At 37.0% G+C, this 24,579-nt stretch overlaps 1 protein-coding gene across 4 annotated transcripts in view; it reads left to right on the forward strand.

Annotated features, from left to right (window-relative positions):
* TBCK (TBC1 domain containing kinase) overlaps positions 1–24,579 on the forward strand; it is an 88,450-nt gene that overhangs the window by 55,409 nt on the left and 8,462 nt on the right. For all 4 annotated transcript variants that reach the window (XM_066186269.1, XM_066186268.1, XM_066186270.1 and 1 more), the window contains 3 exons: positions 6,138–6,313; positions 18,239–18,414; positions 21,334–21,493. In XM_066186269.1, coding sequence (XP_066042366.1) covers positions 6,138–6,313; positions 18,239–18,414; positions 21,334–21,493 — 512 coding nt within the window. The remainder of the gene's footprint in view (positions 1–6,137; positions 6,314–18,238; positions 18,415–21,333; positions 21,494–24,579) is intronic.

The following is a 24,579-nucleotide window of genomic DNA, read 5'->3' on the forward strand; positions in this document are numbered from 1 at the left end:
AGGTTTATACCCATTACACCTGGGAAATACATGAAGTAGCTCAGTTACCACCCAGATGGAGACCTCTAACAGCATGATCTCTATTTTTGCATGCTGAGTTTCAGTATTTGCATATTATTTCTGTGAAGCATGGATTTAGGATAAAGAAGTCAAGTTTCACTAGTATTCCAGATTCTAAAACTGACTTAACAGATATTTAGCAAATATTATAACAAAAAGAACATAGAAAAACTGGAAAAAGTTACTCCTTCAAAAATTGACTGTTGTTGGATGTTGTCTTGGTGGCCCCACAAGTTCCTCATCTCCATGGCTTTCTCACAGATTTCTCCTCTGAACTGACCCCTGCAATTTTGTAAACCTATCCTTTTCTGCATCTTCTGGTTATTATCTACCTATGAAGTAATGTTTATTTTTCTGCTAAGCTGCTTTATTTCCCCTTGTGTATTTCTCAAGTTTTGCATAGTAGCCTCTCTCTGACTATTTCAATTATATGTTGGGAATTCCAGTGCTTCTGTCTTTGGCCAGTGTCCTACCCTGTGTTAAGACTGCTCCAGATGTCTTTAACATTCTGTTAGTTTGTAGAAATATCTGCTGTTCAACAGAACTGGCACACCTCATAAAAATGTTTTAAAAGCAGTTTCTTGTTGGAGCTTAGCTACAGTTTTAATGTAATCTATTTCTGTCTTCTTTCTCAATAAGACATAGCATGTGGCATTTGGTGATTGACTGACAGTAAAACTTTACACTTTGTACAGTCACATTCTGTGTCTTCCCTGCTCATGTCAATCCTGACATCATCACGTTTCCATACTGGAAGGCATTCTTTAGTAAACCATTCTAGTGAACTGCTGACTCAGTGGAATTTTTTACCATCACAAGTAAGAAAAGAATCCATGTTTGCCCTTTATGCAGTCTAACATCTAGGTAATAATTCATAGTGTTTACTGCTGCCTCTCTCTACTGCTGTCCACAAAAAAAATGAAGTCATGCAAGTGTCCTGCAGCGTATGAAATAAATAATGTGAAAAGAATAGTTTTGCACTCACCTTTTCATTTTTAATAACCTTCTTACAGTAATAGATACAGAGATGTTCAATAGAAATGTCACTTCTCTTCCTAGATTTGTCCTTTAAAATATGCACACTTAGTGCGTCTTTTTGCTTGTCATCAGGAAAAAGGAGTTTATGGCCTTTTGCCTCTATTTCTTCTAAGAGCAGGAATCAGGAGCTTGAACTGGTTGACCTATTCAGTACCAGAGCATTCATAGCACAGAGATTTTCTGGCCTATTTATGTGGCTCTGTGGTGAAAGCTGATGTTGCCTGGCAGGGTAATAATAAAGTATTTGTGATGGAGATGTCAAACCAAGCTCATAATGCTGGTCTATTCCCAAAATGCAGAAGCAGTTTATTTTGGCTGAGTTTCTTAACTGGTATCCTGTTACCCAAGGAAAAGGCTCTGGAATTGATTAACTGCACACAAAGGCTTGGTCTGTGTAGATTTTCGTTAGGAGAGAACCATTCATCTTATGTTTTTCTCCATTACTTTTCGTCACTTGCTGTGAGCAACATATGCCCAACCCAGTTTTGCTGTAAAATAAAAAATTCTATGTGCTTTTGTCACAGGTGTATTGCATTTAAAGTGATGCTTTTTTCAGCATCTGTTTCAAGTGCAATCTGCTTCTCTCCTGTATCTATAATAATAAACCTTAAACTTATATAGCTTAAAAAGCAGCTTTGTCAGGCTGAGCTGTTCTTTTCAGTTGAGGCTGTCGATAGAGGCAGACAGCAGATTGGTAAGAAGTTGTAGTTCAGCATGAAAAAAGCAAAATGAAAAACAGAATAAACAAAGCTTAGTTCAGAAAAGAAGCAAAAGATTTCGGTAGGCTTAATGTTTGGATGGGGCCATGGCAAAACCAAGATGCTACTGTTAGATCACTTTTCTTTCCCTTCTCTACTCCTGCCTTTATCAATTGCTGTATTATTTGCATATTTAGAAATGTCAGAGAAAACCTTTTGATGCTGAGCAATTAGCTGCTGCTATAGAGTTGTTTCCTGTAAGGCTTGATTGCTGCTTGACTGTGAAATACTTGAGCTCATTGGAGCCAGAACTCCTAAATATAATGTTTGAAAATTAAATTGTGGCTTTGGTTCCTAAGATACTCAGGTTCCGGCTTTGACTTTTTGAAATACAGGCACTCTGCAATTTTTCAGAAGCAGTTTGAAGATGTACTACGTTTTGAAAATATAACTTTTTTTTTAATAATATTTTTATAATGTTTTAAGTCAGGCTTAAATTTTTTCACACTTCCTATTTAATGACACTGTGTTATTCAGCACATTTTCATTGCAGATTTTCCAGTGAAATAATTTGTCTTAATAAAAACAGAAGGCACATAATTTTCAAACTGCAAAGTACCCCTGTTGAAGAGCACCGAGATGATACATGTACATCTTCCTGAGTGAGCATGCCCTCTTCATCCTTTCCAAATCTTACTTTTCACGTGTTGTTCACTCACACCTGGAGATTTATGCAGACCCTGCTCTCAGAAGAATATTCTTCAAAGTTGTTTGCTCGTGTCAAGTACTCTGACATTCTGCTGAGGTAGTCTCTGTTCATTTGTTCATAGTCCTGTTCAAGAATCTAGGGTCTGACTTGATGTATTTATGCTTCTGACATAGCAATGGTATGTTTCTAATAATGTGGAAGCTCTAATGTTTTCTGGCTTGCAATGCAGTGACTTGGGAGCAGGAGGAGTACAGGCAGAATTAATGCTGTGTGAATGCAAAGTCTTGGGGAGATAACAAAAAATGGACTTTACACTAGAGACTGACTGATTTGTCATATATTTGAAAGGGCATGGGAAGAAATTGGGATTGAAGTAGTGCAGCAGACCCTCACTTATTAGCCAAAAAGAGGAGAAAAGATCTTATCTATCAAGGGTACATGAGATTGCACTGCATTTTAGTTACTGACGGGAAGTGGTTTTTCTTAAACTGAAATTGCAAACAAATGATGAAGAAGGGCTTGAAGGTTACTCAAGTGTAAAGCCTGTTCATGCAATGTGTCTAATAAATATTCTGTAAATATTTATACTAGTTTAATGTAGTCTTAAACTCCAATATCCTGAAAGTAAGTGTTTTTTTTATAAAAATTCTTTCACCGCCCATACTCTTGTCTCCCTTGTGGGTGCTAGATGTTGACTGTTTCCATTTTGTGTGCATGCATGTGCCTATGGTTTGCACATTGTTGGGGGGCATTTTGTGGTTGTGTGACTTTTTTATTGTTTCTTGTGGAAACCACAATTGCCTTGTTAGTCGTTTTTATTTTGCATTATTGAGAAGCAGATCAATTAATTGACAGACTGTAAATTTGTTTTAGGCTTTTAATTGACAGCCTGTAGATTTGTTTTAGGCTTTTGATGACTTCCCCACAAACCATTAAAAATTCTCTCTTCTGTGGAGAGAAGAGTTCTGTGGTGTTTCATTTTTAGCCATGCCCACTGTCCTCCTGAAATGCTGCTTGGAGAAATGAGAAACCAAGCATTCCAAAATCACAGAACAACAGGCTCCTACATTTTTTACTTACACCCTGATGTGTGAGAACTGGTTATGTTTTTTACGGACATACACATGGAAGGGATCATAAGGATGATTCAGCCCATCTCCTGGCCCTGCACAGGATACCCCAAGAGTCACACCATGTGCCTGAGAGTGTTGTCCAAATGCTTCTTGAACTCTATCAGCTTTGGTGATGTGTCCACTCCCCTGGGAAGCCTGTTCCAGTGTGCAAGCCTATTTTCCAGTTCTCTGAAATGGATTTATTTTAGAATTACAGAGTTTGTTTCTAGGAAAAATACTTTGACCTGTTTCACTGTTTAACACTGTCAGTCTCGATTTCTGCTTTCAGCTTTGGCATAGCTTTACTGCAAAGAGTGTTCCTATTCCATCCCCCAGTTCTCTGTTTTCAGTTTCAGATATTTGTTGGCTATTATGCCCCCTCACAGCCAAATGCTTCCCATGCCATTAATTATTGTTGTTAAAATTTATATTTTAATAGTAAATTCTGCATTCATATCTTTTATTATAGAAGTACTAATATTTCCTTACCTATAACTCTCAGGAAATGGGGCTTATAACTCAATTACAGCAGTCTCTTTCCAAAACAACCCAAACAAAACAACAACAAAAAAAGAAACCACAGTCCCCCTATAAATGTACTACAGTCTTGAACTGAAATTCTAGACTTTTTATAAATAAAATGAGTTTTCAGAAATCCAGAAGAAAAGTGCTACAGTGCTTTTGGGTGTTTCTGAGCTTGAGGAATAATAACCAGTGAAAGGCATCTCCTCGCTTTACCTGAATTTAGAAATTGTGATATTCTCCAGCTGTGTGGATTTCCTTGGGAATGATGCTGAGTAACAGCCTTCTATTACAGTATAGTTGCAATGAAAAATTGTTGGCTACTGTTGAGACATCACATAGTCCATTTATCTTTGACACCTATTGTCCCAAGTAGCTAGGGAACCTGATATGGTCAAGTAAAAGTGTGATTCATTTTCACACATCCACAGAAAGGCTTTTAGAGCTAGAATTAAAATTGCTAAGCCACAGCTTTACTCTCAGACTTTTCAGAATTTTAGAAGCAAGATAGCTTGTAAGCATGTTGTCACTGACAGAATTAAAGCATCTGCTGCAGATTGTATCCTACCTGAATATGGACAGCTTTTTGAATGGGAGAGTAATAGATCACATCTTCCAGATTTTAAACAGTCAATAATCTCATCCAACTAGATTATTCTGCCCCAAGCTTCAATTTCAGCTTCTTCTGCTCACCACCCTGCTAATGACTGAGGTTTCTGGAGTAGTTCCCAGATTGATGGCAAGGGATCAAATCTGCTGTTGGCAATGAGTGATTGATGGCAGTGCATCAAATCTGTTTGGGATATACAGATAAAGCCTGGCTACAATTCCTCTGTTTTCTCCATAGAAGCTAATGCTTTAATCGAAATTTGGACGGTTGTAATGAATCTTACAAGATGGGACAGACACAAGAAGTGCTGATATCCCTGCTGTTTGACTGTCGCGCTATGCCAGTTTTATCATAAAATGCAAGCTAGGATTGTTTTTCTCTTCATGAGACCACATACAGGAGATGTAAAACCAACCAGTCCTTTAATAGTGGTAAAAGAGTAAATTACTTTTATGTTACGTCTTGTTAGAAGATAGATACATGCAGGATGCTTAGTGTTGCAAAAAATGTATTTCCAATAGGTTTGCTTTTTTTTTCTTTTACACATGTATTTCATTGTACTTTTCTACTCTTTAACTGACCACATCTTATTTTAGGATATTTCTCGTTTGATAGGTGTCAGCTTTCCTTTCAAGTAATATATTATCACAATGGTACTTCACTCTTTCAGCCAGGATGTTTCACTGGGAATGTCTGGTTAGGTTTGGGACTGTATTGTTTGTTTGTTTGTTTGTTTGTTTGTTTAAAAAAAGTCTTTAAATTCTCTAAAAAGATCCATTATGTTTCCCATCAAGCACAAATTAATGTTGAAAACTCCTGTTTTCCAGCAAACAAATAACATGTAGGTTTGTCAAAACAGCTGGCCATGCAAAATTCAATAGCTGAAAGTTTTCAATCTGGCTCTTAATAAGATTTAACTGAAAAATAGACAGTCAATCAAAAAAATCCTGATGTCTGTACACTGTATGAAATCTACATATTTGTGCAGTTCATCTACTTTCGATGAACTGCACAGATTTGCATTCAACAGTCAACAGTCTGACTTGCAAAGACTTTAAGATGCCTTACGGTGACTGGACTTCAATTATTGTCCTGACTTTGTATTGGTTAAAGTTCTGATGCGCTTCCCTTAAACACATTTTCCTATATAACTGGGGATAGATTAATTCTTAAAATGTCGTTACTAGTTTGTAACAAAAAAAACTCTGAGTGCTTTTCTTTTTGAACGGGAAAATGCTTTTGAGATCTACATTTCCTTTGAGCAAGGAACAGAGAGAGATAGAGGTATAGATGGGTATATGTATATTTAGCAATGCCATAGCTGGGTTACTTGGCTTTACTGATATTTTGCTTTTGCGTTTCATGTTTTTTCTTTAAATCCCTCCCAGAGATTGATATTGAACGCTGTGTTCGCGAGTCGATCAACCTGTTCCGCTGGACTCCCAAGAGCGCCACGTACCGGCAGTACGCGCAGCCCCCGCGTCAGGCCGCCGACGGCAGCGGCACCAGGAGCTCCCTGTCCTGCCTCTCTGCAGACTACCAGGAGGCTCCTCGAAGTGACCTTGTAAGCAGCCTGGGAATTGGAGGGGGGAGAATTGTTCAGATAATTCAGATTGCATGTTTCTCCTGTCTCTCCCAACTCCTGCTTCTGCAGTTCTGTTACAACAATGCAGCAATGTCCGCAGCTCCCCTGCAGATTTACAAACAGGCTTTATCATTGGAGAAAAGCAGTAAAAAGAACAGTGTGCTAGTGAGAAATAGGTAACTAGAAAATGTGATGCAGGCTGCTCTGGCTGCTGTTTCAATCTTGGCATGTCAGGTAAAGCATATGCCACAAGTTACTCTGAGAGTTTAGTAGGTGAGTTATGCTTATGTTTATCTTGGCCAAGAGTAGCTAGTAACTAAGAGAATATCTGCATTAAATAGATACCCAGTTTAGCAAAAAGACTTTTCTCCTCTCTCTCTAGCAGAATCGAATTGCTGTTTCTCTTGTCAGTTGCACTGTCTGAATGCTGGTGATTTGAAATTATTCCTTTTCTTCCTCTCAACAGTAAAAATCCAGTTAGTCTCTTAAAAATTAAATTTTATTTTGTTTGGTTTTTTTCATTCCATATTCTCCTACAATTGTTTCATTCATGAGCACATTCCAATAATACGGAAAAGTATATATACACCTGCTTTATCTATTTGGTGAATTGCATTAAGTTTTAGTCTTTCCTTTTTTTTTTTTTTTTACTAACTACTAGGAAACTAAGAAATGTTGTTGTGATTCAGTGAATCTTTACTTTTAGCCCTTAAACTGGAGTTTGATAATCAGTTGGTTTTTTGTTCTTTACTTTAGTTTTTTTTATTTTTTTTTTTTCTATTGTAATTTCTGGAAGCCTTAGCTACAAATCCAGGACTGCAATCGTGCAGAATTTAAGAAACAATAGGTGGATCTAGAAAGGCAATAGGGAAGAAAAATTAAATTGGGGGGGAATACTGGTTGTTGTCATCCAGGAATTGTAGCCCAACAACTGCTGTACTGCTCTCGAGATAGAGAGGTAGAGAGGCTTTCTGAAGGAGCCAAGGGCTGCATTTTCATAGATTAATTCAGATAGGACCTCCTAAGATCATCTGGTACCAATTCCTGCAGAAAACATGTCCAACACTGAACTCAGGAGTTCAGTGTTGCCCAGGGCTTTGATGCATCAGGTCAAGAAAACTTCCAAGTAAAGTATTCAGTCTCTCTTGACAGTCTGGTCAGATGTCTGACGGTGCTACCAGTGAAAATGATTTTGTGTATGTGCTGGCTTTTCTGAATGTTATGACAAAAGAGTGAATAAAACAAGTCTTCTGATTTCTAGCCATTTGCTTGTGTCTTTATGTGTACAGGCAAGGGTCAAAGCACTCAGATATAGCAAAGAGGGAGACAAGAAAGCAGCACTGGTCTACTGAACTAATAAATAGCAAAAAGATTTTTATTTGTAACAGAGATAAATATCCTTATTTCAGATCAAGCAAGTTTCTTTCGTTATTCTTCCGTTTTCTGAGAAATGTTTTGTGTGTTTTTTTCCTGATAGTGTTTTTATTTTCATACCAGAAGTTGTGTTTGTTTATAAAGCCAGTAATTAGGCTCATCCATCCCACAAGTTCCAAGAAATTAAGCCAGTGGTTTTGGTATGTTAAAGAGGAGATAAATAAATACTAGAACTTCTGTCGCCTTCTCTTTCATTCCTAGTTCACTCTGCCTAACAGCAAAGGCCTGTTCATTTGCTGCAATGCGACTGAAGCTTTAATGTCTTTTGAAGTACAAGTATATTGGATCTTTTGGTTACTCCTGTATTTTGTTTTTCTAGCTCATCATATATAGGAGAGCCATATAGATTCTGGGATCTATACAGAAATATGTAAGCAAAGAGGAAACTAATCTCTTGGACACAAAAAAGACTATTCATATCTTAAATTATAGTCTGCAAATGTGTTGTTTGCTCTCATTTACTGTATTTTTTTGTGTCAGATTTTGAGACAAATAGATACAAATCAAGTATGTTATGGTTCAGTCAGGAGCCGTAGTTCAAACTTGGAAAGTCCCATGTAACATGAGTCCATAATGAGCTACCTCTCACTTGTGACCAGTTCTGTACTTTTGGATCTCAGTCTTCATAAAATGACACTTCTCAGGGATTAGAGCAATATTGATAAAAAAATAAATTGAAAATATTAGTGAAATACACTACACAAAAAGGTGGTGTGGTTTGTTTTCATTTGGGTTCTTTTTTAGCCTTAATCCTGGAATTATCCATCTCTTTCTTCAAACATGTTGTCTATTGGTTTTTGCTGCCATGGGGATACTTTTTATCTACTTGAAAGGGGTGAAATCCGAGTTCAATCTTTAGTACATCCAGTACCCTTTAATGGATTTTCTAAAACACCATTGTCCTTCCTCTCCAGTTTAGCTCTTAAAAAAAATAGTCTTGCTGTTTCCTTACCTATTTAGTTGGTTATTCTTTGGGCAAGTACTTTACCCTACATTTCTATCTCCAGTTTTATACTTGTGGGTCACCTCTGTATTTGAAAGTGGGTAGGGTACAAAACAATTCTTTGTGAAGAAAGTTGTTGGTTTGCTTCTGAAGGTAATTCATGACTTCTTGAAACATTAAATGTTTAGTGTTTTTAATTGTAAACACCAGCTGCCTCTTACCTCAATATTTGTATTTTCTTTCTAAGCTGCTTCAGTTTGTTTCCTAAGTGCATTTTATTGGCTATTCAAATATTTGTGTGTATCTGCATGTTACTGTGCTTTGGTTAATAATAACAGGAGTAGTATTTTCCCTCTGGGTGTGCATTTTTTCTCCCTAAATCAGCAGTCAGTAAAACAAAACTGTTTTGACTCTTTTTATCACTAGCATTTCTTAGTTTTTATTTTAGTAGTATCTATTTGCCACTTTGTAAATAGGCTTGCGTGCTCTCTTTTTTCCTCCTAGACTTGTGTGTTACTTAATCTTTTACTCTTTCAGCCAGTAAGCTTATTTCTACTGAGATAAAATCTCAAGCAGGAAATAGTTTCAGAGAAAATGAATGTGCATCTTAAGTGGATTTGCATTGTTTATTTTGAGAAAGATAAAACGTCAAAAAATAACAATGGAAAAAACCCTTTAAATTCACTACTAAATTTACACTACAACGTACTCAGCTTTGTGTCTGTAACTTTTCTTTACCAGTACGTGGATGATTTTTTTCTTCTTACTCTTCCTGAAACTTATTTTCATACCCTGGAAGCTCCTGAAGTATTTTTCCTGAATGTCCAGGAGTCACAGAGACAAATAACACTGTAATATAACAATTGTCTGCTGTATCTGTGTCTCCATTATTATAGAAATGGTAGACATGCACGCTCTCCAGCTACTTCCATAATTCTAAATTAAAAGGAGAAAAATGTTGCATCAGTATCTGCTCATGTGTGGCAGGTGAACTCTTGGAAATCCAGAGACTGATACAATTACAGCTTTGCTTTGTTCTTCTACTCCCAGTTCTCTTATCAAGAGTGGGAGTTCCTGAGAGATGTTGTGGAATGAAAATATTCAACTGGAGAAAAGTCTACCCGATGATTATTGATCCTTGCACTGATTTAAATGCCAAAAATCCAGTTCAGCTTTTTGTTTTTGATGAAGTAGTAGAAATACCTGAGCAGCAACATGACTTAATGGCTTGATCAAACAATACAAATATGAAAAACATGTTTTTATCAGAATAGCATGAGCGAAGTTTCCTGATGATAACTTTCCTTAAGGATAGCTTGTGTGATAGACTTCCTACAGATGGGAATTCAGGCCTATTTGTCATTTAACAGCACTCACTTGCTTGTGAGATCCTGTGTGCACCTAAGAAGTATTTGTCGATATAAAATATTTTGGCTAGGTTTATATTAAGCCATAAAATAACTGGTGTGTAAATCCATTTATTCTTCAGAAAGAAGCACGGTCAGTAATGTACACCAACGCTTCTGTTTCAGTGTACAAGCTAAGAAATGTCTGTGTGGTGCTCATGCTATTCATAATGGCTGTTACTTATGTTTTGTCTAAAGGGTCGTCTGACTGCCTCGACCCATTTCAGGTTTCTTTTATGTTCTGTTTTTGTATGGATCTTGGGTTTGTTTTCCTCTTCTGTTGTTCTTACACTTAATAGAAGGGTCTTACTCGAATTTGTCTTTAGTTCAAAGTGTGCAAAGCATTAACTGATCAGGATCTCAGTTAGTGCTTCCAATTTATTTTACATTTGCCTTTGATGCTTCTGTTTTTCTGGTTGTAGCTGCCAACAGCTTGACTGAGAAGCTGAGGTTATGTGTCATTTTTTAGATGGGTTGGTTAAAATGCACTTTTTATGTCACTCTCCAGTGAGTGAATAAACAAATCACTGTTTAATTAGGCATGTCATAAGCCCATCACATTCTGGCAAATACTTTAGGAATTGTTGCAAACTTCAAAACGTTCTCTGTTTGTTGGTTAGCTTTTCAAAGGTTTTTTGATACTCATAAGCCAGGCAGGCAGCTACCAGGAAGTGAGGAGTGAAAAGTTCTGGAAACCTCTGCTTCTAGAACTTTGGTCCTGCAGATAAAATTATTTAAAGGAAGCCTTATTTAGCACGTTGCCTACTCTGACTGGTTTTGAAAATCTGTATGTATTTTCTATGGTCTTAGGACTTTTTCTGGTAGAAGATGAGGCATTAAATTACCGGAGTGGATAAAATACAAAATATAAAGCTTAGGAAATAACTAATGTTAAATGTTAATTTTAAAGTTTCTAATGAATATTGTGGTGTTTTTTAAGTTGTAATACAAATTGCAATTATTTGAATTGAATGTAAACTCATTGAAACAAATGTACTGCTTAGCTGAGACAGAATTAAAGGAGTATGTTTGTAATGATGTAAATGCTATTTGTACGAGACTGCTGTAGTTTGTGAGACACTCACTCTAGATCATTTTTAAGGATTGTAAGCTTGTTTTGCACAGACTTGGTCTTCAGTTCTCCCTGGGGTGTGTTCATCTGCTTTGAATGTAAAAGGGGCAGTTGGCACAGCCAGAGCACTCTCTGCTGCAGCCTTAGGCTCAGATTATGGATTCACCGATTGTTCACTAGTCCTTCCTCACAAGTCTTTGTGATTATACTCACTTTGAAGTTGAAAGCTGGGTGTATTTGACCTTTTTACACCTCTCACAATTGGGATTCCATGACTGATTAACGAATGTGCAGAGGTGGAAAGGGTAATTGTACCAGTAAAATTAATTATTTAAAAAAAAAAAAAATCTATCTGTTTCTTTCTCTCTGCATCTTGTAAAAATGTTCTTTTAAATCTTTTTTCCCAAATTGGAAATTGTTTTCAAATCAGATTTGAGGAGAATATTAGGGAACAATTACACACCTCCATGTTTTAGTAATTTTTCAGGTTCTAGTGGTCCTGATTTGCAATCTGGCTGGCTGACTGAAGACACAGTTGTTTTTTTGTTTGTTTTCATGTATTTTGTGACTGACTCAGTTTATCTTTGAGAGGGAGTGCTATAGTGGAAATAGGTCTTTTTGGCAACCAAAGCCAAACTAAAGTTTCCTGAGTGACAGTTTTATTTCATGCCTTGTTAAACAATCCGTATTTGATTTAAAAAAATAGTGGCCTGCATCTAAAAAAAGGGAAAATGAAAGAGCAGTGCAGTGTTTATGTAAATTTACTTTAGAAGAGAAGTAACAACTGAGTGGGTTGAAATATGCTTTAGGACCAGCACAGATCTAAATAGCTTAATGCTTCATTCAGCCTCTGATAAGCACTATTAGATACTGCAGTGAGGAATTATCCACTTGGTGTTACATTTTTTTTTATTTCTGTGCTTGTAGCATTAGAAGCAGTGGAGTTTGGGAGAAATTTTTGAAGTCAAGTTTTGGAGGGGTAGTAGACTGAAGGATCTCAATGGTTTGTCTCCCACACAGACATGCCCAGGTACACAGCTATAGCTACCTCCTGACAGTCACAGCAACTCTAATTCTAGCTTGCAGCAGCTCCTGTGTGCCATACACTGCTGCTGTGATAGTTAGGTCTTAGAGCACAGTGCTGTGTAACTGTGTTATTAACACAGTTTTCATGATGGGGGAAGGGGGTGTATTTTGTCAGCCTAAGGTGTCTTTTCCCTCTATTCCTCAGTTTTCTATCCTACCCTATTCTTTTTCTCAACATACATCTCTACAGGAGCCTGCCTTAGGCTAGTCTTGAATTTAGGATTCCTTTCTTAGTGCACCTCAGGCCAGGCTAGATGCTGTATGTTCTCTCACTTGAGTCAGGATGTAGTGTCATCATGATCTAACTTTATTAGGAAGTGCAGTTGGAGAATAGAAAAGACTTTCTGGATGCAGCTCTCCTGCCTGATCCTGTCACTGTCTTCTTGCAGATCATAGCCTTGTACAAATTGTCTGGTGGCCTCTGTGATGGTGTCAACACCATCTTAATCTACTAGTAAAAGTGTTACAGCTCTGTATATATATTTTCTCTTCTGACATTATTAGGAGTGCAAAATCTGAGTATCAAATGTGTGTGACAGGATAAGTAGAAGAGGGAATCCATACTGGTTGTAAAGTTGAGCCTGCACCAAAGTTTAGTCATGGAGCCCATCCTGCAAATGTGAATGAATACCTTTTGGGCTTATAGGAATAAATGTTTCTGTTGATGATGGTTTTCATATAGTTCAACAAAGCTTGAATCCAGGTCTCTAAAAAGGGTGGAATGGTGCAGGAATCCAAGATGTATGTGAATAGCACATAGTAACTATCTGTCTGTCCATATTCTCAAAGATTTTGTCAATTACTCAAATTCAGTATTCATCTTAATAGCCATTAGTTAAAGGAGAGCCTGAACAGCATGTTTTGACAGGCTTCACAGTGGTAAATGACTGAAAACGCCTGAAATGACTGAAGAGTACAGCTTACAAAGCGGAAGTGGAGCGAACTTAAATAGGAAGTGGAGGGAGAGAGGGAGTGTAGGGAAAGTAGGCACCAATGTCTTGACTAGGAAATATGATGAGCAGAATATGATGGCTACAGGGGACTGAATCCAGGTGTAAGAATGAGTTTGCTAGAGAGGTTGTGTACAGAACATTGGCATTCAAGTATTAAAAAATTGTAGAAAAGAGTTCTTAAAATCTGGAATTTTGTCGGTTCCTCCTTTGTAAACAGTTGCATTGAACATCAAAAACCACTGAAGCCTTTTTGTATGACCCTTTTCTAGTAATTCTACTAAAAATGGTGGGGAGGGAGACTGGAGAGCTTAAAACCATTATCTTATAAGCTTTTAAAAAATGTTTTTGTAGTCTTACTTCTGTGCACATGCATACACTGATTTCAGAAATATGTTTGAAAAATATGGATTGACATCTTTCTTGAAACATGTTCCTTCATGAAGGACCTTGATACTTTGAATAGAGTGTTTTACTTGAACCCCAGATTTTAATTATACTGGCTTCCAGACTGAAGTTCCTGGTATATTAAATAAACTGCACTAAGTTTTGCCAGCTTCAAAGACAAAGGGGAGAAACCCTGCATCTACTCAGATAAAGCTATCCTTTCCATGGCTAGAAAGTTCCTTTATAGCTTCTGTGTTTATCAGCAGAACTAAAGATCCTTGGCTATTTTCTCAAAAAAACCCCTGTGTATATCTTCATTTAATAGCCACGATGAAGTGCCTGTAAGAGATTACAGGCTAATGGGAAAAGAGATAGGAGCTGTGATTGTACCAGCATCATGTTCTGGAGTGCTTTAATCTTTCTGAAACTCGACTTCCAAATTGAGAATGGCTAAGCAGCTTTAATTCCTAATATTTTTTAAAAATTGGATTCTTAATGCCTATTTCTTCTTATTAAGTGCAGTAAATGCATATGGATTAGAAATTCCCAGGCCTATTTGAAAATTAATGGGGTGAGAAGAATAAGCACTTTGAAAGTAAAGAATGTAAGGTGTTGTCAGAAAAACTTCTGGGTGACAAGGAGACCTCAGACTTCAGCTTAGGTACTCTTTCTGCTAATTGCCATCCTGCTGATTTAAGCAGTCTTCCCTGACAAACAGTTGCTTATAGTTGAATAGTCTAAAGCAAGATTCATGCTTGTAGTTAGAATATGCTAAAATAAGTTTCTTTTTACAGGAAGACAGATAAAGCGACTTAAGAAGTAAGCTCAGTATCTTAGCACTTGTAGACTTGTGCATATATGGGTGTGTGAAAATTTTAGTGTCTCTCTGATCATTTTTGTGTTTCCTAAGTAATGACAGCAAGTATTTGAGTATGCTCTGTATATGAGCAATTCTCAATTTCAGTACTATTGTCAGTATACAGTTTCTTACACAATCACTAAAACACAAGTTTGTAACTGGCCTTTTAACTACCTTCTGGCACTGTGCTTAATGAAGAGCTGTAGCCTTTTTTAAGAAAGAGAGAGGGTTTTTTTAGAAAGTATGTACCATGTCTGCCTTGGAAAAGAGTAAATAGATCACAGCAGGAAGATAGTTGAAAGGAAGAAATGAGCTTTTTATAAATAAATGTGATAAACTTTTAAGGTTTTTTTCAAGTTTTTCCCAGTGATTATCCTGGTTTGTTGTTTGGTTGGTTTTTTTTTTGGTTGGTTTTTTTTTTTTTTTTGGTTGGTTGGTTTTTTTTGATTTGTCCTGTTTGTACTCCCTGTAGAGTATTACTAGCATGGGAACTTTAGGTTGTGAGATAATCATTATGCTCCCTTCCTTGTTTAAAACAAACAAACAAAAAAAAATAACAGATGATAAATTCAACAGGATATTGCAAGCAGCTGTCCTGAGATGTGCCTACCTGCCACTTAATGTAGCAGAAATCAAAATCTCATTTGCATACTACACCCTGTTCACAACTTGTTGGGTATTTGTAAATAATTACTAAGAGACTATTAGTGCCATAAACTTTTTCTGAGTGCAGCTAACCTAACTTAAAGGATTTGTTTTACAGTGAACCCTCTTCCTTCCTTCACTTGCTTTTCCTTCTGGTTCTTCACAGATGGAAAGCAATGTCTGCAATGATATAGTAAAGCCTAAACAGGGAATTGTAGCAAATAGTCCTGACAAATGTGAAGACTCCTGTCTAAAATGTCAGCCTTTGTCTTGTACATCTCCTCTTATTTGTCCATACTGAGGTAAAGAGAGTAGGCTGAGGTGATAGGCAACAGCTGCAACACTGGTGTGTAGAGGAGTGGGAAAGGTGTTAAAGGTTCAGAAGAATCTGCTAGATTTGTCTGTTCAGTGGATGTGATGGCCTGAAGAACTGCCTCAACTTTAGTCCAGTTTTGTAGTAGTTTCTTGCGGTTTCAGAGTATCTGTAGCAGGATGGTGGTTATGAAGATGAGGTGTGAGGATGGGCTAGGAGGATTGACAGCTTGATGTTAGCCATGTTTAGGTTGTGCAGACTGATGGTTCATTAGAAAATTCCTGTGAGAAAATGGCTGTGATGAATTATAGCTGTTACCAGATACAGCAGATGATGTAATTTTTTTTTTAGTAAATAGCAAAATTATCTTATAAGAGCGTGGATATATTTCACTTCGCAATTTGAAGGAAATAATTAGATAAAATATTGTTAAAGAAAGAATTGCTGCATCAATTCTATTTCCAGCATGTCTGTTCAGAAGCTTCAGTTTTGTTCAAAGCCTATATAGAGATGTTGTATCACTGAATCTACCATTGAGGCAGATCTGGACATACTAGGTCAAAGCAAAGATGGTTGTACAATTCATTGCTGAATGTGGTTCTCCTTAATTTCAACCCAGTTAAAGGGAAAGAATGCTTGTCCTGGTTATTAAAACCTATTAGCCAGGCAGATAATGTGTACCTGTAAAACACTTTGAATGGCTTTGTACATTTAGATGAAGAGAAAATGTTTTTATATCAGATTAGGTGAGTTTTGGTTGGTTTGTTTTCTGCTGCAGACTTCATGCTTTCTTGAGGTTTCAGTCTTTCCTGAGGCATTCATCCCATCAGCTGAATGGGACAACTGAATAGACAAGAGTTGTATAAATAAAAGTAGGAAGTTGTTTTGTAATTAGAGTCCAACATAATGTAAATGTTTCTCCAGAAGACTTTAATCGGGTCATCTCAGCCAATTTCACTGACTTAATTATCCGAGTGTTTACTGTTACCTGTAATTATGTGAACCTGCTTTAAGGACTGAACTCTTTGCAGCAGACTTGCTTCCCTTCCCTCCTTGGTGTTGCTCCCCAGACATGGTCCTGAGGCAGAAGCTGTTGTCTGAGCAGAGTATAGCGATGTCGGCCACTTTGTCACCAGGCAAATTAAGCTGTATCAGCCAAGGATGTATTTATGTAATCAGTATTTTTTCTACATTACTGCTTTTCTTGGATCTTGCAAATGTCTCTGCTGTGAATCCCCTAGACATGGGACTGCTGAATTCCTTTGGCAAGTCTGAAGTTTGTGAGAAGAGCTTGACTTTTTTACTTCCTTCTCCCTTTTAATGCAATTCATTTCCTTGGACTCCTCCTGGGAAAATTCAGATATTCAGGAGGGAGGTGGCTTTAGACAGCAACTGGGAATTGCCTGGGCCCTGTCACGCTGGTTTTTTTATGGATACAGGTCTCCCTTGAGTGTTGACTATTCTGTTGAAACAAATCCTAAATTATCCAGAAATCATGTCTTTTTCTGATTATAAAGCATCTTGACTTTATTTTTCTGAACTTGAAAGGGGATTGTTGAGACTGGCAAATTGTAACTCCTGTTTTGAATATTATTATATACAATGGAAAAGGTGGTTTGGTGAGGTCAAATTCCCTGAAGTAGAATTGCTGATTTTATTTGTAATTTTGAGGGCTTTTGGATAATTTGCTTTACAGCAGAGGTTTTTCTGTCTGGGACATAACTAAAAAAAAAAAAAAGTCTATGTCTCTCTGTTTGGTCTAGCCTATTCCCTAAATTTGGAATAGTCCTCAGATTAGATGAGGAACTAGTATGTTAAAAAAAAAAACAAACTAGGGCTAACACCAGTCAGTTGGACTAATAACAATTAGTAATGCCTCAATTTTTTTCAGAGTCCTACTCTTGAATCATGGGCTATAAGCAAATAATGTATTGGTGTGATTACTGCAATCTAAAACAAGACAACGGAAGTGGAATATTTTTTAGAAGCAGAAAAATTGCTACTGTGATATTCTTTAAGAATGTAGAAATTCTAGTACTTGTAAATATTTCAGGGATAATTCACAATGAATGTTCTCTTATGAAAAATGAGGTAATAAGATTACTGTGTTATCATGCAGTTGCTTGAACACTACCAGGGGTGTGGTGGTGTGTCATATAATCTGTCACAGTCCCCAGAATAATTTTTTTAATTAAATATATAATTCGCCCATCCCACAAAACTAAGGACAAATTTTCTGGATAATAAAAGAAATTACTATATTTCCAGATACAATATAAATCTTACATTTCTGATGTTCTGATTTGTGCTTGGACTTCGGGTGTTATAATGCTGGTGTTTAGATACCTCTGCATCTTTCAGAGACGTCCCTGCAGTTTCTGTGGCAAGCTGCCAGTTGCTAGCCATCTTTTCTGCTCCAGTCATGAGACCTTTCAGTTTGTCTTTTCAGAAAGTGTTTTCTAGCCAATTTGCTTGATTCCTGATGCTAAGAAATGTTCTGTGGATGTTGTGAGCTCATCAGCCACAGTGCATAACTCATTAACAAATTACAAACTGAAATCATTTGCACAAATTGTTTAAAAAAATTCATTTTAATAACTTCTAACAAAAGATAGAGCTGTGATTGGCTGTGCTCTGGAGCTTTTCTGTATTGATTATTAAACTCTGAGTAGTTCAGAGTTACAAGAAAAATACGTGTTTCTGTCTAACTAGGTTGTTACACTTGAAGCTGGTCAAATAAGTATAAGTTAAAAAAAACTCCTGTATCTCTATTTCTTTCACCTCTAATGTTAATATTTTTCTTTTAAAGTCTAGGGACTCCATCAAGTTGGATGACCTGAAGGCAGAGGTGTCCCCACGAATTTCAGCAGAAGATCTGATTGACTTGTGTGAGTTGACAGGACCTAGTCATTCCAAAACACCTGTAAAGAAAACAAAGCCCAGCAAGCCAAAGCTGCTGGTGGTGGACATCCGTAACAGTGAAGAGTATCCTTCAAATCAGAGTGCCAGCCTTTCTAAATCCTGCTTGTATCAATTACTTCCTCATTGTCTGCACATTGATGTGTCAGAATGGTACATAATGGAAAGAGAGGGATCTGGTAGAGGTGGAGTGGAAGAGCTGAAGGGTGGGGGGGGTTTTCAGCAGGGCATAGGAAAAAATGTATTTTTCCTTTCCCATTTTAAGTTGTGGGTTTAGTGAAATCACTTGGTACCAGTAGCACAAGTGCTTTAATGCTACATTTTTCTTTATAATAGGTGTTATCAGCAGACCTTCCCCATTTAATATGACCAATATTTTGGAACGGTGTGAGGCTTTCCAGTTAAATGGAAGGGAGATAGAGAAGAATTGATAGCTCATGTGCTTTGCCAGTCCCTCAGTGGAAAACTCATTCCTATTGAGTGCCTTCTAGCTGTGTCAGGTAATGCGGCCATGTAACCATGCTAACTTAAGTCCTCTAGTATCTAATAATCAGAGAAGACTTAAAGGTGTTTTGGAAGTATATTTTTACCAGGGTCACTGCCATGTCTACACCTTACTCATGTGTTCCTTTTCAAGTACACAGTTCTTTGCATAAGGAGTATTTTTTTAATTCTTTGGGTTTGGTTTCTTCAAATAATAATGTAGTGCAGGACTGGGATTGTTTGCTTTTTGGAAGGGGGTAGTCCTTCCTATAGATGTTTTGGTATGTTTGAAGTTTATAGTAGACTGCAATGTGCTGCCGTTTAAATAATAGGTGGACTGATATCCTAACACCATCTGGTATTAACAGGTAGAAAGTGCCATTAAAAAGGCAGCCTGGTAGGTAGTAAAATTGCCCTTGAGTGTACTGGTTAGTATATCATTTGCTGAAGAAAATATCTGGTATGTAGAAAGTTATCAAATTGTCAGCAGTTGTGAATATAGGGGGAATAAATGGGAATATATGGGAAACCATAAGAATACTGCATTCAGTGTTCTGTTCATTTTCACAGTAAGGAAACAGGCTTTATGTTTGTCCCAAAATTTCAACAAAGAGGGGATGAGACTGTATGTTTCTGTAGTGTGTGTTTTAAAATGTGACAGACCACTGTGAGGTGTTTAAAAAGTAAGATCATTTTGTTTATTTTGGTTTTAGTCTTTTTCACCATGTATGTCTGTCACGCTAAACTTTGCTTTCACTTTGTTTTCTCACTGCTTTGAGAAAAGCATGAGAGGACTTCCAACAAGTACCAAACATGCTTCATATTTCATAATACAACCCGCATGAAAGCTGAGGGATTGTTTTGTAATGAATCTCATGTTGCAAGGCCAAGAGCTACCAGCCCTCTTTCCCAGTAGATAGCTTTGTAACAGAAGACTTTCAAATGTAAAGCTGTTATACACAAGGCACTGTTTCAGTTGGCCACAATTCTTCCAAAGCTTATTTCATTAGGCATGTTAGCAGATATATTGGCAGGCTTCCATTCATGTTTGGAAAGTTATAGCTGCATATTTATGGTCTCTCAGTCCATGGCACAAAATCCTGGCCTTTTTGTTAATTGTCTTAGCAATTAGAACTTTTTTTAAAGACTAGGTCATGTTTCTCTAAGTGTACTCAGTAGTTTAAGTAACTAAATTTGTCCGAAGTCATTTTCTCTCTAAATGATGATCATTTCAGAACCTGACGAATAGCAGTGGGAGTTACATGGTTATAAATGGGGTTGGGGAAATGGGATTGGCACAGAGGAGTGAAGGAGGGATATAATTTTCCCATTCAAAATAGAAATAAACTAACACCATTAATGAATGGTGCATGATCATCTTTTGTTCCTTCAAATGTTTTTATGTAGCCATGCTTTTCCCACACTACAATAATGATAATCATAACAGTAAAACTGTTACATTAATAATGAGAAACGAATGCTAGTATTACTCTAAGTCAGTTAAATCTTACCCCATTTAAGGCAGCTCCTTTCTTTAGTAGGATTCTGGGATTTAATTATAAATTTAACTAGCTTTCTGTAAGTACAATAATAGAGTGACTCATCTCAATATTTGACATTGTATATATTTTTGCAGAACTTTGCTCTTTCCCACCTCTTTAAAGCTGTTTTTGCTTATAGCTGGAGAAGGAGAATGTTCCAGGCATGTGTACAGTCTATGAAAGTAATTCAGAGTTTTGTCATGGTCATGGTACATTTTCAAAATCGTAAAAAGGTAGGTAGTAGTAGTCCAACTTAACTTTTATTTAAGAGACATTCACATTCAATACTTGTTTATAAAATCTCATTAAATGATCATCCTCTGAAACTGAAAGACAACTAACTATGATGTCTCAGAGTTGTTTGCTTTTCAATACCCATTACACACTTGCTTTTAGTGGGACTGCAGATAATATATGTAGTGCTCATTGTCTGGGATTCTGAGGTCATATACATTAGAATTTCAGTTTGGATCAAAATAGTAGAGGACTAGTGGGGGCTGACAGGAAGTTCGAGGACATTTCCTGATAATCCCACTTTAGTTTTGGTTCTCATTTTAAGTACTTCATTCTTTTTGCATAAAATGCCCTTAGAAGAGATGCTCTAGCTGCTTATTGGTGTTTGGCTCCTGTTAGCTGACTAGAGTTGAAGTGAACTCCACTAAATTAGGGATACTGGCTCTTTAGCACTAAGTATTTAATTTGCCAGATCATTTTCTGTAATGCTGTGCTGTGTCCTTTTTGAACCAAACAGCTCTTTATTCTGTGCTTTCTTTCATATGTAGTGTCGGAAGGTTTTTCTCCATATGAGTAAACAGTAAAAAAGGTTAGTCAAAATACTGTATCACAAAAGACCAATGGTGTTGAATCATGGCAGCCAGGATGAAGAGCAGGTTCATCCTGCAGTTATTAATGTTCCACAGGTTTCTCTGCCTTTCAGACCTCCTTAACTGTTCGTCCTAAGCTTTAACCGTGGCCACATTTCTGGCAGCATCAATGTCCCTTTTGCCTCAGCATTTACTGCAGAAGGGGATCTCATCCAGTGCCCAGCAACTGCCACACTGCAGAGCTTTAAAGGAAGAGTTGTGGTGATTGTAGGCAATGCAGTGAAGAACACAGCTGCTGTAAGTATATTGCTGTAATGTATGTTTTTATCCTTAGAAATATGTCAATAGCATGCCTATGGCAGGACTAAAATAAATGCTAGAGTCTGGAAAATTTAGATTAGAATTTTGTGTATGATGACAGGATTTGGGGTGGTGTTTTTGTTTTTGCTCATTTCTGTTTCTAGACAAAGACGTTTCCCTTCAAGTGGTCCTCATCTGAGAAGGCTGATGTTTTGAAATGAAATTGCTTAACATTACCTTGTTCAGCTTTAAAATCTTTATTTTTACCATGTCAGAGAAATGACATTGGTACTTCTAATGTGCATCAGTAAGATCTTTCAAAATTGGCTTGCATTTACTTTTTGTGGAGTTAGGAAGGCCACATAAGGTGAGTTGGTTGGGGGTGGATATGTTATGAAGTGCAAAGGAAAAAGATATAATTCATATTCCTACTAGTAAGAAACAAAGTATTGCCCAGTTTTTTAGAATCACTTGTTCCTGCAGTTGTGCTTAGTGAAGAGGAGAATGATCCTTACTGCTAACTTTTGTATGGTAAATTTATTGTCAGTGCCTTTAGCTAGACAGGAAGAATATTCAAACTTGCCAATTCCTTTCTATAATTATTTGATGGTGTTGAGAACTGCCAGAGTAACAAGTGAAACTGGGTAAGTATTTCTTTCACTATAATTCTCACAGATGAAGGAAAGTTGTCTTTTTTTTTCAGACACGCTCTTAATTATGGCTTACCTTTAGTTCACCCATTTCTTAAGGCTGTTTACACAAAGGACATGAACTGTAACCCTGATATGACAAGGAGGGCTGTGAATCATTAAAAGGTCTTCATGTCAGGACCAGCAGAAGCATCAGCCCAACACATGATGTTCATTTAATTCTTGCAGGGAGTTTTAAGTAGATGGAGAAATCCCCTTTATTAACCTGCATGTCATCATTTAGAAAATAAACTTGTGATATGTATCAGGTTTCTTAAATAGTAACAGAGATGACATGAAAGAGACAGTAAACCATATCTCACATAGTTTCAGTAATCAGTATCCAGGTTTGCATGTGAATCCAGGTAAGTTCATTTTTTTTTTAATGTTTCAAAATTTTTGACATGAACATGAAATGCTTCCTTTGCTATGCAGCTGAAGAAATCTTGCAGTGTGCTTAGTAAGTGCAAGTACTGCAGTCACGTGGGAGGTGCTGTCTTATCCTCTAAACCCAGATTTTCTGCAGCTGGGACAATGTTGACCCAGAATTGTCAATATTATAGCTTTCCATAAAGAAATGCTGCTTTGCCTCTTGACTTGCTTTTAGAGTTCTTGAAATCCTAACTAAAGAGTTTTGAGCTTTAAATAGCAACAAAATACTGGATTGACCAGTTTGACCACAAATTAATTCAATCCTAAAGTCTGAATACTGGTTGGGACTTACCACCTCTGTCACACCCTTAAAGCACATATAAAACCAGCCTCAATTTGACTGTGTAGATAAAACCTTTTTTGTGGATAATTTTTTAAGGCCAGTTTCAGTTTTACTCTGCACAGCTGCATAGAACTGTGCCACTCTTCACGCCCAAGCTGTGTAGCTCAAGGCTTGACAAGAGCAATAGTTATTACCTTTTAAATTTTACTAGGTAATCCAATTAAAGGACGAAATTTTAAGGTGAATGCATGGAAACAAAACCAATTTTTGTCCATGTTATAAGATGCTCAACTTTAAATGTGTATTTTCTAAACAAAGGTATGTATTTCCAGATGAAATGGGATGAGCCAAAAATTGTGCCTTCTGCCATAAAGGAGATTTTTTTCAGAAGTGTTTGCTGATATTTACTCCACTAAAAATTTGGAGATTGGCACTGCTATATGTTTAGTTTAAATTTATGTAGGACTGAGAGGCAGGGGTAAATGTGAAAAAAACACTAGTTGTTTATGGACTGTTTATAATTAGAAGGTTGAATCTTCCAATTGTGCTTCACATGAACAGCCTATTTGGCATCACTTAAAAATATTTTCAAAATCAAAGTGAAGTATACTGAACAGACCTGTAGAAAAAATCTTTTTGCACTTCATTTCTGTTTCTGTTTTTTGCATTTGATTCAGTGCCAGATGAGAAAAGATATAAATTGGAAAGAAAATGCAGTCTAGAATATGAGATGTGAGAGGGAAAACCGAAAACTTCAGCATAGCACTGTTCCAGCAAAAGGATAAGGAAGCCAGCAGTGTCTCATAGTGCCTCTGGATCTGACAGCTCTGGCTCTAGTTGAACACTTCCTTAGTATGGAATTAAAACTGGGTAATCCTGCATGGTAAGCCATTGGTGCTAGAAACCCTTAAAATTAAATTAATATATTGGCTGATGTTCAAGAGCCTTTCTGAATGCACCATTAGCAGCATAAAGGTATTGAAGAAGAGGTATTGTGGGTGGCGTTTGGCTCACACTTCTCTGGAGAATATTCCTTCCTTTAGCCTGCTTCTCACTTGGTGCCAGCCTTTCTTCTAGGTTTTTCTGGGCACTTGTTAACAGAGCAGATATTTGTCTCTGAAAACAGCAGGAAACCTCCACATAAAGGGCATTATTTTGGAGTTCATCAGTCAGATTCTATTTTGATATTTAACTTTTGGATAGTTAAATGGCGGCATCTCCTAAGTGAATTGAATTCCCCTTTCCCACCTCCATAGACAGATAAGCACCCTGTAAATTCCATTGTGGACAAGAGATCATTACAGTTGGGAATATAATAGTTAAATGGGCAATAATCGTTCAATTGTAGCTTCTTTTTTGGTCTAGGGCAAATAACATGTCTCCTGATTTTTGTCACTTTCTAAGTCAGAGATACAGCAAGTAAAAAGGTGGATTATAGTTATGCATATGTAGGACAGGGATTATTTTGGGTCTTTTTATGGAAGAGTGACATTACTTCATCTTCCCTCCTTCAGTCATCTTTAAGGTGCTATGCCATTATCTGTTCCATTTCAAACTTTTGTATAGAGCACTGCAATGTTGACTGAATTTAGAGCAGGAGAAATACCTTACCTGACACTAAATCATTCTCTAGCAATTTAATTTTGACAGTGGCACGCTTCTACTTCTGTCACACGGTT

This window comes from Chamaea fasciata, unplaced genomic scaffold (genome assembly GCF_029207755.1).
Source record: "Chamaea fasciata isolate MVZ Bird 193981 ecotype frontalis unplaced genomic scaffold, bChaFas1.0.hap1 SCAF_6, whole genome shotgun sequence".
Lineage (NCBI taxonomy): Eukaryota > Metazoa > Chordata > Aves > Passeriformes > Sylviidae > Chamaea > Chamaea fasciata.